Genomic DNA, 15,309 nt, shown 5'->3' with positions numbered 1-15,309 from the left:
GAATGTGGAAATCATCAGACAAGCTCTTTGATATCCCATGCGAATAAAGTTTTGCTAAAGGTAATACAGAAACGGCTACAATCATACATTGACAGAGAACTTTCAGAGGTTCAAGCCAGATTCAGAAGAGGCCGTGGAACAAGGGGTATCATTACTGATGTCGGATGGATCTTGGCTGAAAGCAGAGAATATCAGAAAGATGTTTACCTGTGCTTTATTGACTTCGCAAAGGCTTTTGATTGTATGGATCATGACAAGCTATGGACCACATTGTGAAGTATGAGTATTCCTGAATACTTAATTGTACTCATGAGGAAATCTGTACCTGGACCAAGAAGCAGCATCAATGGACTCAAGTGTGGCAACAGTAGTGAGGTTGGCCCAGGATCCATCGGGCAGTGTTTCCTTCTGCTGTGCACTCGCTATGGGTCCGTACCGAATCGATGGCACCTAACAACAACATAATGATCACAGTAGGAACAATCCCTTATGTCCCAAAAGTTAGTAATGTGCATCACTTGGAAAACCCTAAAGCTCAATATACAAATGTGAACGTACTATCACATTTGTGTGTGCCAGTAGTACCCAGTTGGGATGTGGGGCACAAAGCAGCTCAGGTGAGGAAATTCTGAAGAAGTGAGGATTGGTTGGCAGGTAGGTTTGGATTCAGGAGTACCACTCCAGTCTATTGGGTGGGGATTTGCATTAGGGGGAATTCGTATTCGTAAGTGCCTCTTCCATCTGGAGTATAAGCAAAGGAAGGGACCACTCTCTCCTGCAGAGACGAATGAGAGACGGGGTTCCCAGATCCTGCGGGTTGCATGGAAAGATGGGCGCGTGGAAGCAGGGAGCTTGAAAAAGTCAATGTAGTGCCCAGGAGGTAAAGACTGACGTGCAAGATCCGTAGTCTAGAGAAGGAGTGTCAAAACACTGTTTCCAGGGGAACACAAATACCCGCGCTTCTTCTCCCAGCTTTTCTTCTTTTCCAGCACTCCCACATCTTCCCGAGATGCTCCTCCCCCTAGCGCTCTTAAGGCGGGGTCGCCCTAGGTTTCGCCAACACACCGTTAGCCACACCCCTGCAGGAACCTGGGGGTTTGGGGACTTGTGGTTTGTACTCTGACTCCAGACTAGAATTGATACATTGGAGTTAGTGGTATTGGAAAATACTGAAAGTACCAGAAGAACAAACAAACCTGTGTTGGAAGAAGTACAACCAGAATGTTCCTTAAAGGCCAGGATGGCGAAACTTTGTCCTCATACATCGGACATGTCATCAGGAGAGATCAATTCTTGGAGAAGGACATCATGCTTGGTAAACTGGAGGTTCAGTGTAAAACAGGAAGACCCCCAACACAATGGATTGGCACAGTGACAGTGGCAATGGACTCAAGCATAAAAACGATTGTGGGGTTGGCGCAGGACCTGGCAGTGTTTGGTTATACTGTGCATAGGGTCGCTATGAGTTGGGACTGATGGCACCTAACAACAACCAGACAACTTAGCACTTGGGCAGAGTTGGTCCAAAACTTCTGCACTGGAAAGCTCTCCTCTTTGCAGTTTCCAGTCCTCTCTGTCCTCCATGCTATTAATCTTCTCCACAACGGGGAGAGCCTCCCAGAATCAGGCTTTTTTCTTTTTTCTTAATATTTCTATTTCTTGTTTCAATGACTTGTTAAAACAAAATCTAAAATTTTGTGTGTTTTAGGTTATCAGATGTTTGTCTTTTGTCTACGTTGATTACAATAACATAAAATTTACTTTACACTGGTAATATGAGCTTCAGCAGTAATAACTTTGCTGTTATTTTCCATTACCAGGGAGCTGAATGCTGCTGGAGAATTTAAAGTGCACTAACCTTTTGGCACTGTAGCATAAGCACAGGACTGCTAAGCACAGTGCTTCCTGGAAACCCTATACAGGGTCACTATGAGACAGACCTGATTCTTGATGGCTCCTAACAACAGTAGCATTCTTTTGCTAGGATCTTCTCTGCTGTTCAACCATTCTTTCATTCATTTCTTGCCTGGTGAAGGTGACTGAATCCTCTCTATCATTCTGCAGTTAGCAGTGTGAGAATTTCCTTATGTTTATACAGAAATGCACAAACTTTAAAGGTGTTTTCATAATGTTGTTTCATTCTTACAGGAACTCTGTAAAATAGATGAGAAATTAATTTGCCTACTTTCACATTAATCACACCGGGATTAAATGATTTAACCGAGGTTAGGATGTAGTTTAGAACCTGACCAAGGTGCCCAAGCTACTAACCACCTTGCTGCCTGCAACTTCCCATTGTTGTTGTTGTTAAGTGTTGTCGAGTTGATTCTGATTCATAGCAACCCTGTATAGGGTTTCTGAGGAGCAGCTGATGGGTTTGAACCATCGACCTTGCAGTAAACCGAATGTGTGGTCCAGTGCTTTATCCTGAAGCCCCCACACTACAATGTTGCTCTAGGCAAGGCTGAAGAAGATAGGTGTATTCATTCAGCTTCCTGTGATGTGTATTTTCATGTCAAATTGTGGATTAAATTTAGCACCAAATATTTTTTAAGTCATACATATTTAAAATAAGATCTTTCTTTTCAAAGGAAAGGAAGGGATTCAATACCATGTTATTATGGTGTCCTTATTCTTATTTCAAAAATAGCTCTGTTCAGTAACCAAATTTCAGATAAATTGGTGAAGCCCTTGAAAATGGGGAAAAATGTTATCTTTATGTCATTTCTTTTCGTTTTCACCACTACAATTTTACAAAATTTCCTAGCAATTGTTTAGCCAACTGTTTTTTTTTTTCTGGCTCTTAGACTCTTCCTACACCTGATTCCCCACGGAGTCCTGGTGTGGTGCCACAGGATAAGCACTCAACCTCAAGATCAGCTTGAATGGCAAGGTCCCAGGTTGAAAATTACCAGCTGCTCCTGAGAAGCCCTATATGAGTGCTGACTAGGCGGCACTTAACTACACCACCTGATTCCTAGGAGGATAGTCATAATTAGCCTCGGTTCACCTAAATAACGAATTTTAGATTATTAGAGAAAGGGATTGCTGAAAAGAATTTACAGAATATTAGAGAAAGGGATTTTAGAATATTAGAGAAAGGGATTGCTGATAAAGAATTTACATGTTTGATTAACCCAGATGTTCATATGCACCTCCCATACTAAGATTTTGCTGAGCAGATGGGAATGAAGCAAGAACAAGTTACAAGTGAAGACAACGCTGTAGTGTACCATTATCACAAAATAGCCAATATTACACAAAAAAATTTGCGGATATCACACAAATTCGGTGGTAAAAGAAAGCGTCCCTCTTCAATTCTACTGGAAATGAATCGTTTGCAAATGAGAAAGCAGAAATCCCAGAGTCATAAAACTAGTTATCTGAAGAGGCAAACTTGAACCTTGAACTTAATCCAGACTGGTGTAAGACTTCTAATTCTGTACCATTCATTTTAGTGGAATTGGCAACCACTTTACCCAAACTTTCTTTTTCCGTTACAATTTTTAAGCAATTTATTCTATTGTACAGACAGGATTCTTTGTGTGTGTGTTAAAAATGTGCGATAGACAGTGAGTTTCGACTCGGAGGGCCGGGATGAGGTCAACAATCTGAAGCTCGAAAGCGTGAGCTAGAGACTCTGTTCAGGTGACCATCCGCCCCCTCCTCTCCTTGGCTGTTTAATCTGCGGGACCCCGCCCCCCAATACTAAGTAGCTATTCAATGTTGTTTCAGCACCTGAGGTTCACGGCTCTGGGATCGGACTCTACCAATCCGCCGCTTTGCTGCACTCTGAACCGTGTGACGTCCACAGTACCTCGCACCCGGGATGTAGCCGCTGCTCAGGAGGGGCCCTCATCCACGTGGTTGCCCGGGCAGCCCCAAGGTCGACTCAAAAGACGAAAATAAATATGTAACGGATGCCTGGGCCGAAAGTGGCAAAGGTCTAACCACAGATTTTTAGGTTTAAACCTAAAAATAATATTAAAAAGCAAAAATAACCTTCTCCAATAGGCAGATTCTTATCCAGAGGTGACAGCTAGGGGGCGGTACTTCCGGGTCAGGTGGGCCGGCTGACTTGACCTTCCTCGCAGTTCTTCCATTTTGTCTCAGTCAGTCCGGAGGCTGCGGCTGTAGAGTAACTACCGGAGAAGACTCTACCAAGATGCTGTCCGTGCGCGTTGCTGCGGCCGTGGCCCGCGCCCTTCCTCGGCGAGCCGGGCTGGTGAGCACCTGGGACGGCGGTAGGGAGGTGGCCCTCGAGGGCTGCAGCGAGCGGGTGGTGAATGACGCGCTGGTTCGGCTCTGGCGCTTTCTGCAAGGAGGGTGAGGGGCTGTGGGCGGCGAGCGGCGCCATCTTGCACTGGTGCCTGTAGCCCGAGCTGGGCGCGGCGGAGGGACCCCTTAGCTCACTGCGGTGCAGTGGAGACCGTGACTCCATGTTGCTCAGAAATGAGGCCTCGGGGGGAGTCCGATCGGCGGCCGAGAGCTGCCTGGGAGGAGGCCTTGGCTGAAGGTCAGTGCTTGGGCGCTGGGTTTCCGAGACTTGCTCGGAATCCGCGGGACTGGGTCCTGCTGCTTCTCTAGGACTCGCCTCGTTGAAGGTCAGAGTACTCTTGTCACTGTTGTTGAAGCGACTAAGAGGAGCCTGACATTGTGTGAAGGTCAGCAGGCCCCGGCACTCACACCTGTGCGCAGGTCGGTGCGGAGAAAAGGGCTGAGTAAAGGGGCCTTCTGGGATTCGTTAGTAGGCCATCCCCTAGTGCGGAATTGGGGAACGATTGCCTATGGTTGATAGCATGACACTGTGAAGTTGCCTTTAAATGCGCAAGAAGCTCTGGTAACGTAGTGGTTACGAATCGGGCTGTTAACCTCAAGGTCAGCAGTTTAAAACTACCAGCTGTTACGCGGGAAAAAAGATGAGGCTTTCTGCTCCCATCAAAAAAGATTTGCAGCCTCGGAAACCCTCTGCAGGGTCGCAATGAGTCCGAACCGACTCCACAGTACTTAACAACAACAGCATTTGACAGAAGGACAAGTTTAAAGGCTTGGTCTTTGAATTACCCACCTTATGTTTTGAGGAATTCTGCTATACAGAGATTGAGAAATACACAAAGAAACAGACCGCAATTGACAAATGACTATAAAGGTCATTGCCCGGGGTTGCGCATCTCCCTTGAAATTAACATACAAAATCCTTGCGTGGAAGCAAAAACAATCATAAAATTAATCGCAGATTGGCTGTTATCATGGGTTTCCTATTAAGTATTGTCAAGTGGTTCTGACTTGCAACCCTTTATAGCGTTTCAGAGGAGGGGCTGGTGGGTTTGAACCACTGACCTATCCAGCGGTTATTCCGCAGTGCCACACCAGGACTCAAAAAAAGAAAATACCTTAGCAATTCTCATTCATAAGGTAGAACTTTTAACAATCTTTGGGTCTGTTTCTTGTTGAGTTCTTAATCACAGTCTAATCATTCTTCAATTACTAGAATATCTCCTTGATAGTTTAATCAGACTAAGTCCGAGTTTGTTTAAGCTTGTCAGTTATAGAAAATAATTTCCTCATAATCAAATTTTTAAATGTGTTTTTACACTAGGTCTCCAGAAATGCTTTTGGGTCATCCTTCATTGCTGCAAGGAATCTCCATGCCTCTAACACTTGTCTTCAGAAGAGTGGTAAGTCTTTCTTTCTAAACGACCTTGTCAGTAAATACAGAGGTTACAGTTGTTAAGTCCAGTGGAGTCAGTTCCAACCCAGAGCCACCCTGTATAGGCTTTCCAGTAGTTTTTTTCCGCCCCTCCCCACTTGTTTGATAAGGAGCTGTGGTAGCGCAGTGGTTACAAATCGGGTTGCTAATCTCACGATCAGCAGTTTGTAACTACCAGCTGTTCTGCAGAAGAAAGAAGAGGCTTTCTGCTCCCATAAAGATTTACAGCCTCAGAAACCCTGTACAGGGTCATTATGGGTTGGAACCGACTCCACGACACATAACAACAACTTGTTTGATGGCTTCAGATTAAATGCTTATGCTTTAAAATGTTGATATTGTTTATATAGTACTGTCTGTATACTCATCTTGTGAAATGTAAGCAGAAAAGAAACCTTTATTTCATATTTGAATGTATCTTTAGTTAGTGGTGTTTATAGTTAACGTTTTCCTCTCATTTTTACCTACTACAGAAGCTCATATTCTTAACCTATAATATGCCATTTTGCCCGTCTTGGTAGGTTCTTTCCTTCTAGTGAAAAATAGTTAGCCGTTGTTTTACTATTAGTATACATCTTCTTTGTTTAGATAATGTCCTTCATGTTAAAACTGAAACTACACATATCAAGTGGTATGTACCTTTTAGACTCTGTAAAGGATTTCCTCTCCCTATAAGCTTTAAGGAAGGAGCACTGGTAGCATAGTGGTTACAAGTCGGGCTCCTAACCTTCCTAACCTCAAGGTCAGCAGTTCTAAACTAGCAGTGGTTCCGTGGGAGAAAGATGAGGCTTTCTGCTTCTGTGAAGATTTATAGCCTCGGAAACCCTATACAGGGTCACTAAAAGTCGGAACCTACTCTACGGCACACCATCACCACCACAGAACATTTAAGGAGTCCTTATGTGGCACTACAGGATAATGCACTAGTCTGCAAGGTTGGTTTGAACCTCAAGGTCAGCGGTTCACATTCACCAGCAACTCCTCGGAAAACCTATGCAGGGTTGCTGTGAGTCAGAACTGACTTGACGGTACTTAACGACAACAGTATGCTTTTTTTTTTTTTTTTTAACTAAAAAGTTTTTATTGTATATTGTGTGAAAGTTTGTTTACAGGGCAGATCATCAGTTTTACATTCAACAAATCACATATTTTGTTTCATTACAATGATTATAATTCCCTCCATACACTTTGTTTCATTGCAATGATTATAATCCCCTTGATGTACCATCAGTTAAACAATATTTCTCTATTCATTTTAGTCCCCCCCCTTTTTTTTAAAAAAAAACACTCAGGCATATGTAATAATTTAAACTACCAAAGGGCACATTCTGCAAGTCTGCTTCTTGGCCGCCAGCTCTTAGTCCCTCTAATTCCATCAATCTAGAGTCTTCAGCTGCTCCTTCTCTCCATGTCCCCATCTATGCCTCCATCTCTGGTGTCGCTGCTTCTTTGGATAAGGTCCCGCATTCCGCTTGTGTTCTTCTCCCTTGATGGCCCTAGGGTTCTCTGTTTCTGAACTGTAAGGTTAACTGCTCCCCCATTTTTGTTAACAAAACTAATACCTTTATAGCTGTGACAATCTCAGTCGTGATAATAGTTACGATTGAATCATAAGAATCTTATGCCCGTTTCTTCACCAGACACGTCTAGACAAGATGAAAACTATTCAGTGGGGACTCTTTCCCCACACAGTTTTTAAAACTATATTCCCTCTTGAAACCTTGGAAGCCAGTCACTTCATGCATTAATCCCCCCTCATTTTAGGTAGCCAGTGTCTAAGTTGCCTGTCCCTATCTACTCTCTATACAGAGGGAATAGCATTGATACTTGATGTGAAGACTCCTTCCCTCTCTTGGTAATTTGAGCTACTACGTCCTGGAGTACAGGCCAAGTTCTGCAAATTGTAGCAATTCATCCTCGTTTCCTTTATCAAAAAATTATAATTTTATCTTCCTCTAGCCAAGTTCTGGCGTCGTGGTGTGGCGCTGTGTGCTAATACGTCAGACTGCAAAGTCATTTGAACTGCAAGGTCGGTGGTTTAAGCTCACCAGCTGCTCCTTGGAAACCCTATACAGGATCCCTGTAGGTTGAAATTGACTCAGTGGCACTTAACAAGCCGAGTTCTGATTATCAAGCCATTGAGACTAGGTCAACTGGATACTATCTGCAAGTATGAGTGTTCTTGTGCGCGCGCGCGCGCACGCACACACACACACACACACACACACACACACCCTTCATATCAGCTGGATGCTTCATTCTCACCTCTAGCCCTCTCTGGCTATGTCCTTATCCATTGGTTCAGGTGTCCCCTGGTTTCACATTGTGGACCAACCAGCCCGTCTTTTCCCTCTCATCTCCAGGTCAACAGGAGTCAATGGAACATGGTTGAACTCAGCCCATTTCTTCATTGCTGCCTTTCCCCCTCACCACTAGACCAATGTGGTCATCAGCAAGCTTACATGCCTGCTTATGTCTTCCCTTTGAGTTTCAGTCTTGGAGAGGTGTTTGTCCTGAAGAGACTTGATTGCTTGCTTTGATGGCTAAACAATAGGCTTTTTAAAAATGACTTCCCATCAAGTCTTTTCTAACTCATAGTAACCCTGTATAGGATTTCTGAGGTAATAAATATTTCTGAGAGCAGAAAGCCTCGTATTTCTCTCTTGCAGTTAGCAGTCCACTGCCTATCCCATGGTGCCACTAGGACTCCTCCTACAGGCTTTAGGAAAAATAAATTAATATTACCCCTAGGATTTTCAATGGTAGTTACTGATAATCTATACCTATCAATCTGAATTTCCATTTGCAGAGGTAAGCATGGAAATATGCTGTAGGCTGGGAGTTTTTCCTGGGTGCTTCTAAATAAAGATTTTTAAAATAAAAGTTAAAATGATGAAGCACATGCTGTGATGAGGAATATGAGTATTTCCAACCAAAATTCAGGTTTCAATTTAAGAATATATTCCTTAGAAATTAGAACTATATTTCTTAGAAATTAGCAGAGTAGAAGGTTGAGGTGATCTGCTTTTGTTTTAAAAAGTGAACTGCTTAATTTTATTAGCTTCTTGCCTGTTTTGCATTTGTCTTCTGAAGACCTTTTTTTTTAAATTCCTCTTAATCATCTGGCTTTATTTTCGCCGTGGTAGTTATCTAACATTTTTTAAAAGAATCTGGCGTTTTATTTTAGACTGTAATTTGATTATTACACAAAGTTTTTCATGTTGGGAAAAACAGGTTTTAAAAAGAAAAGACCTTGGAGCTGTATTTTATTTACCTTTAATGGAATTGTACTCTCTCAATAGGCACTGCTGAGGTGTCCTCTATTCTTGAAGAGCGTATCCTTGGAGCTGATACATCTGTTGACCTTGAAGAGACTGGGCGTGTGTTAAGTATTGGTGATGGTATTGCCCGAGTACATGGGCTGAGGAATGTTCAAGCAGAAGAAATGGTAGAGTTTTCTTCTGGCTTAAAGGTAAATTGTGGAAAGAGATGTTGGGGTTTTAAGATGGTCTTGTTTGTTACTCTTTTAGTAATTCAATGATTGTGTCAGGTATATTTACTTTTAGTTTTGGTTTGCATTGGTGTTTTTTTTTTAATGTCCTACAGCTATGCATAACCATTGTGATTCATGAACTAGCTTCAAGTTTTTTAATTGGCTTGATTTAAATGAATTTAAATAGCCAAATGTGGTTTGTGTCTAGTATATTGAGCAGTACAGGTTAGGAGTTAAGTTTTTGTACTTGCATTGATGTACTGTGATATTCCTTGGCATTGGCTGTAAGCACTTCGCCAGGAGTCCATCAAATTATGTATTCCTGGAATAGCCTACTAACCTAATGAGTATAAATTCTAATTGGATAATTTTGTGGACAACTTGGAGCCTCATGGATAAAAACAAATATGGAAATCATTTGTCTTAAAATTCCATTTGACCCTGATCACCTTAGTTCATAAGATCACCACATTCAGAAAGGAAATGTTGAGAAAATAGTTTAACCTGTTCAGTTTATTTGCATCTTGTAGCTCTGTAGTTGTGTGCCACTGAGTCCATTCTGACTCACAGCAACCCTGTATAGGGTTTCCAAGCTGTAAATCTGTACTGAGTAGAAAACCTCATCTTTCTCCTGCTGAGCACCTGGTAGATTAGAATTACTGACCTTACTAGCAGTCCAGTTACCGGGGCTCCTTATTATAGTGCTGTCCTCACGTTTTTTCAAGGGACCATGTTATTGTTAGAGAAATATTAACCATAGAAGACAATTCTGTTACTTGAAAAAATACACATGAAAGGAACCATATTTTACTACTTTCTTCCTTCCTCGTAGCTGTTTTCATACTATGGAGTCTTAATTGGTAGACACGCCTCATTGGTATTCAACTTTGTCTTGTGTAGGGTATGTCTCTGAACTTGGAACCTGACAATGTTGGTGTTGTCGTGTTCGGAAATGATAAGCTCATTAAGGAAGGAGATATTGTGAAGAGGACAGGTGCCATCGTGGACGTCCCAGTTGGTGAAGAACTGCTGGGTCGTGTAGTAGATGCCCTTGGTAATGCCATTGATGGAAAGGTAGGTATAGAGGTTACTTGACGTGGTTGTAGTTTCTAACAGCCGTCAGAACTGACAGTCTGAGGACTCCTTTTTTCTGTCTCTTTATAGGGTCCAATTGGTTCGAAGACCCGCAGGCGAGTAGGACTGAAAGCCCCTGGAATCATTCCTCGAATCTCTGTGCGTGAACCAATGCAAACTGGCATTAAGGCTGTGGATAGTTTGGTGCCAATTGGTCGTGGCCAGCGTGAGCTGATTATTGGGGATCGACAGACTGGGTAAAGTCTCAATAGAAAGTTCTAGCTAAAACAACTCTATGGAAACATTACTATTAGGCTTGGAATTGTAAATGCTTTTGATATGAAGAGTGGAATGCGTTAAAAGGATTAAAAACAATTGTCTTCAATTCTAACTATAGGTGCCCCATCTGTGTCAGAGTAGAACTATGTTTCATGGGGTTTTCAGTGACTGATAACTTGGAAGTAGATTGCCAGAAACACTAACCAACAAACATGTTAGCAGCAGAGGGCTTAACCAGTTGTGTGTCTAATCCTTTTATGAGCATTCAGCCAAAAATACCCAATGCCATCAAGTTGATCAGACCCAATACTGAGTTTCTGAGGCTGTAAGTTGTTAATGAGAGCAGAAAGCCTCATTGTTCTCCCAAAGAGCAGCTGGTGGGTTTGAACTGCCAAATTGTGGTTAGCAAATCTAGTGCTTACCCTACAGTACCACCAGGGCTCTTGAGGATTGTTGTTGTTATGTGCCGTGGAGTCGGTTCCAACTCATAGTGACCCTATACAGGGTTTCCAAGGCTATAAATCTTTAGGGAGCAGAAAGCCTCATCTTTCTCCTGCGGAGCAGCTGGTAGTTTCTAACTGCTGACCTTGAGATTAGTGGTAGTAAAAATTTGAATTGGGGACTAGTTTGTAGTACTTAATACCTTTTATGTTTGCTTTCTCTTTTTAAAGCAAAACATCAATTGCTATTGACACAATCATTAACCAGAAACGCTTCAATGAAGGAACTGATGAAAAGAAGAAGCTATACTGTATCTATGTTGCTATTGGTCAGAAGAGATCCACAGTTGCCCAGTTGGTGAAGAGACTTACAGATGCAGGTATTAAGAACTTTAGTCCCATAGCTTTTATCCTAAGTCCTGTTGCTGTTAATCTTCAATGTAAGAAAATACATACTTTTTATAAAATAGTTTTTAAGACACTGTGAGCTTCTTCAGAGTATAATCTCTTGACTCTGGTAAAATTTTGTAGCACTTGCTGTTTTGTTAAGTGTCGTCAAGTTGGATGGAACCCACAGCAACTCTATATAGGGTTTCCAAGGAGCGGCTGGTGAGCTTGACCTGCTGACCTTGTGGTTTATACTGACCTTGCAGTCCAGCGCATAACCTGCAAGTGCCACACCAGTCACCTCTAGTTTAAAATTGTTAAGTGCCGTCAAGTCAGTTCTAACCCATAGCGACCCTGTAAAGGTTTTCCGAGGAACAGCTGTGAATTTGAACTGCTGACCTTGCAGTTCAAACAGCTTTAACATCATTGTTGTTGAGACATGCCATCGAGTCAGTTCTGACCCATAGTGACCCTGTATAGGGTTTCTAAGGAGCAGCTGGTGAGCTTGAACTGCCGACCTTGCAGTTCAAATGCCTTGCGGTCTGACGCATTAACCCACAGCGCCACACAAGGACTCCTCCTTAACATTAGTCATCTCTAATTTAAAATCACAGTATTAATAATACAATAAAACCTGTATTTATTTTCTCCTCAGATGCCATGAAGTACACCATTGTGGTTTCAGCTACTGCCTCTGATGCTGCCCCACTTCAGTACCTGGCTCCTTATTCTGGCTGTTCTATGGGAGAATATTTCAGGGATAATGGCAAGCATGCTTTGATCATCTATGATGACTTATCCAAACAGGTTAAAGGAAATATAGTTTTAGAACCTGTTAATAACATTTGCACTGAATTGAAAGTTGTTACCTCATAGGTGAACCTCACACCCTTTTTCTTTGCTGTAGGCTGTGGCTTACCGTCAGATGTCTCTGCTGCTGCGCCGGCCCCCTGGTCGTGAGGCCTATCCCGGTGATGTGTTCTATCTGCACTCCCGTCTACTGGAGAGAGCAGCCAAGATGAACGATTCTTTTGGTGGTGGCTCCTTGACCGCTTTACCAGTCATAGAAACACAAGCTGGTGATGTGTCCGCTTATATTCCAACCAATGTCATTTCCATTACTGACGGACAGGTATTATTCTTTTAGTGATTACGAAAATAAGTGTCAAAATAGCTCTGGGGGATTCCAAGGCATTGTTTGAGACTCGTGGTTATGAACTAAACCCCTACCCCCACCCTTTGTAGTTTTAGTGAAAGTTTATATCGCAAATTATTGTTATTGTTGTCAGGTGTCATTGAGTAGGTTCCGACTAACCCATAGCGACCCTGTATAGTGTTTCTGAGAAGCAGCTGTTGAGCTTGAACCACCGACCTTGTGGCTCAAAGCGACTTTGCAGTCTGGCTCATTAACCTATAGTGCCACACCAGGACTCTGTAGAACGTATTAGGTTCCCTTTAATAAGTCCATGCTGTTCGCTGGCATTAATTACATTTTTCAGTGTCAGTATCCTTATTTCTGCTCTGGTTGTCTCATTTCTGTCCTATCTAGTTCTCTCCACCTTTCATCTTCGCTTTAGAGTAGCTTTTGACCATTTGGCCTCACACAGGTGATTTTCTTGCAATACACATTCCCTAATAGCAGCAGTAAAATCTATACATAAATTGGGGTTGTGGAAGATTTGGGTGGTAATTAACCATAAGAACGCATTTAGTATTCTCCCTCAGTTTTTGACTTAACTTTTTATAGACTGCGACTTAAATTTGAAATAGTTGATATTTTACTTTAAGTATGTGTATTCTTCTCATATTGTAGATCTTCTTGGAAACAGAATTGTTCTACAAAGGTATTCGCCCTGCCATTAATGTTGGTTTGTCTGTGTCCCGCGTCGGGTCTGCTGCACAAACCAGGGCCATGAAACAGGTAATGTTTTATCTGTTTGGTAGTGAGAAGATATCATTTAGATTAAAATAATAAAACTATGTGGATTATATTAGGAGGTTACTTTGAGTCATTTGAGTTGAAGTACAGAAGACTTCTGTCTGTATCACAGGTGGCAGGTACCATGAAGCTGGAATTGGCGCAGTATCGTGAGGTTGCTGCTTTTGCCCAGTTTGGTTCTGACCTTGATGCTGCTACGCAACAACTCCTGAGTCGTGGTGTGCGTCTGACTGAGTTGCTGAAGCAAGGACAGTACTGTGAGTACCTGAGTGGTCAAGCTCAAACTGTATGTTAAGGCCTGGAAGTGCCACTTAGCTCCATACATGTCATACTCATGCATGCTGTTACTATCATCAGAGGTACTGTACTGGATACAGTTGAGGTCTGTTGTGCTCTTATCCTGAGTCCTTATTGCTTCACTTAGCACCATGGGTTAGTTCTAAAGACCAGGTCATTAGGTGAAAATGGAGATGACTACATCATTGTACACTGCTAAATTACATGATTTTTAACTGCCAAACCACACAACCATGGCCCAGCCAAGTGGGCACATAACTAAGCATCACAGCCAGTGTTACTGTCACCTCACACCTTGGTGTTGTTACTAAATAGTTGGGTAGTAACTTATTTAATACCATCTTCCCCTACCCCAGCTATATGACTGAAGAATTTGACAGAATTAAGAGAATGTTACTAGCTTTTGTTGTGTTATAAAATTTCAGCAAGTTATTTATAATCAGCAAGTAATATAAGTATTGCTATGGGCTATGCCCAGAGATTATACCACAAGGCTTGCAGATAAAAGGAGAAACTGTCCTAGAGTGGAATGTCGGGGAAATGTGTTGCTGTAGAGCTTTAGGTTGCTCAGAAGCAGCAGATGACGTTAGGGGCATGTTGGAAGAAAGGGAAGTTTCTCTGACATGGTATGGACATTATTTAGTAAATCACTTGACATTGTTTTGTTTTAGCTCCCATGGCTATTGAAGAACAAGTGGCTGTCATCTATGCTGGTGTAAGGGGGTATCTTGATAAACTAGAGCCCAGCAAGATCACAAAGTTCGAGAATGCTTTCTTATCTCATGTCATCAGCCAACACCAGGCCCTATTGGGCAATATCAGGTATGAACACAATTGACATACTTATTTTTATGAACATTTAAGTCTTGAGTCTTAATAAAATTCTTCTGAGTAGTTTAGTTAGGCTATAGTTGTGGTTGCCATAGCATTTGGTCCAGTCTGCTTTCAGTCTAACTAATAATCTGCTTTCATTTCTGTTTAGGGCTGATGGAAAGATCTCAGAACAGTCTGATGCAAAGCTGAAAGAGATTGTAACAAACTTCTTGGCTGGATTTGAAGCTTAAACTCCTATGGATTCACATCAAATACCAGTTTGCTTTTGTCATTGTTTCTTCTAATAATCAGTTTTATTTGTAAAAGGATTACTCCTCTTCCTGTACAGAAATCACGTTACAAATAAAGGTTCCATGTGGGTTGGTGGTTTTCTCTAATTTTTGTAAGAGTCCAAAAGAACTGGGACTCCTGGTGTGACCATTGCTAGACTGCAAATCACAAGGTCAGCATTTCAAACCTGCCAGCTGCTCCATGGAAACCCTATGAAGGAAGAATCACTATGAGTCGAAACTGACTCGACAGCATTTAACAAAAGAACTTTGAGGAATGATTCTAAGCATGTGTTTTAGCATATTGACATTGATATTCTTCGAGTTTCATAGCATTGTGGACCATTCTCACCCTACTTTTCTGAGTTGTTCCTTCCCTATTTCTGTAACCTATGCTCGTTTCCTATCTACTTTAGAGTTGCTGTTGGAAATTCAGTCTCGTACAAATTAATTTTAAAAGAGCACAATGCAAAGAGACATTTATTAACAGTATATGGGGGGACTTCAAAAAGTCTTGAGAAGTTCTGTTATCTTTAACTTCCATTTTTTGAAGCCTTGTATGTGGCAAAGTCTACATTTGAAAATGT

The 15,309-nt window shown here is 42.0% G+C and overlaps 1 protein-coding gene across 2 annotated transcripts; it reads left to right on the top strand.

The window, feature by feature from the left end:
• The first annotated feature begins 4,049 nt into the window (after positions 1 to 4,049).
• Positions 4,050 to 14,808, top strand: ATP5A1 (ATP synthase, H+ transporting, mitochondrial F1 complex, alpha subunit 1, cardiac muscle). Of its 2 annotated transcripts, none has more exons than XM_006835104.1 (12): positions 4,050 to 4,225; positions 5,600 to 5,678; positions 9,013 to 9,182; positions 10,104 to 10,211; positions 10,368 to 10,534; positions 11,228 to 11,376; positions 12,039 to 12,190; positions 12,291 to 12,515; positions 13,197 to 13,304; positions 13,435 to 13,579; positions 14,291 to 14,441; positions 14,602 to 14,808. In XM_006835104.1, exons 1-12 carry the CDS (start codon positions 4,166 to 4,168, stop codon positions 14,681 to 14,683), a joined length of 1,596 nt encoding a protein of 531 aa, XP_006835167.1. In that variant the 5' UTR covers positions 4,050 to 4,165; the 3' UTR covers positions 14,684 to 14,808. The 2 variants fall into 2 exon arrangements, with proteins under 2 accessions (XP_006835167.1, XP_006835166.1); XM_006835103.1 differs by having other exon boundaries at positions 10,104 to 10,277.
• Positions 14,809 to 15,309: the final 501 nt, after the last annotated feature.

This window comes from Chrysochloris asiatica, unplaced genomic scaffold (assembly GCF_000296735.1).
Source record: "Chrysochloris asiatica unplaced genomic scaffold, ChrAsi1.0 scaffold00015, whole genome shotgun sequence".
NCBI classification, from domain to species: Eukaryota; Metazoa; Chordata; class Mammalia; order Afrosoricida; family Chrysochloridae; genus Chrysochloris; species Chrysochloris asiatica.
The sequence above is the reverse complement of the archived record's forward strand: the minus strand, read 5'-3'. Positions and strand labels throughout refer to the sequence as shown.

Coding starts and splice junctions, on each gene's coding strand:
- ATP5A1 (XM_006835103.1), top strand. CDS start 4,166: ATGCTGTCCGTGCGCGTTGCTGCGGCCGTGGCCCGCGCCCTTCCTCGG. Junction 12,191..12,290: donor ATGATGACTTATCCAAACAG/GTTAAAGGAAAT, acceptor TCTTTGCTGTAG/GCTGTGGCTTACCGTCAGAT. Junction 13,305..13,434: donor AAACCAGGGCCATGAAACAG/GTAATGTTTTAT, acceptor TCTGTATCACAG/GTGGCAGGTACCATGAAGCT.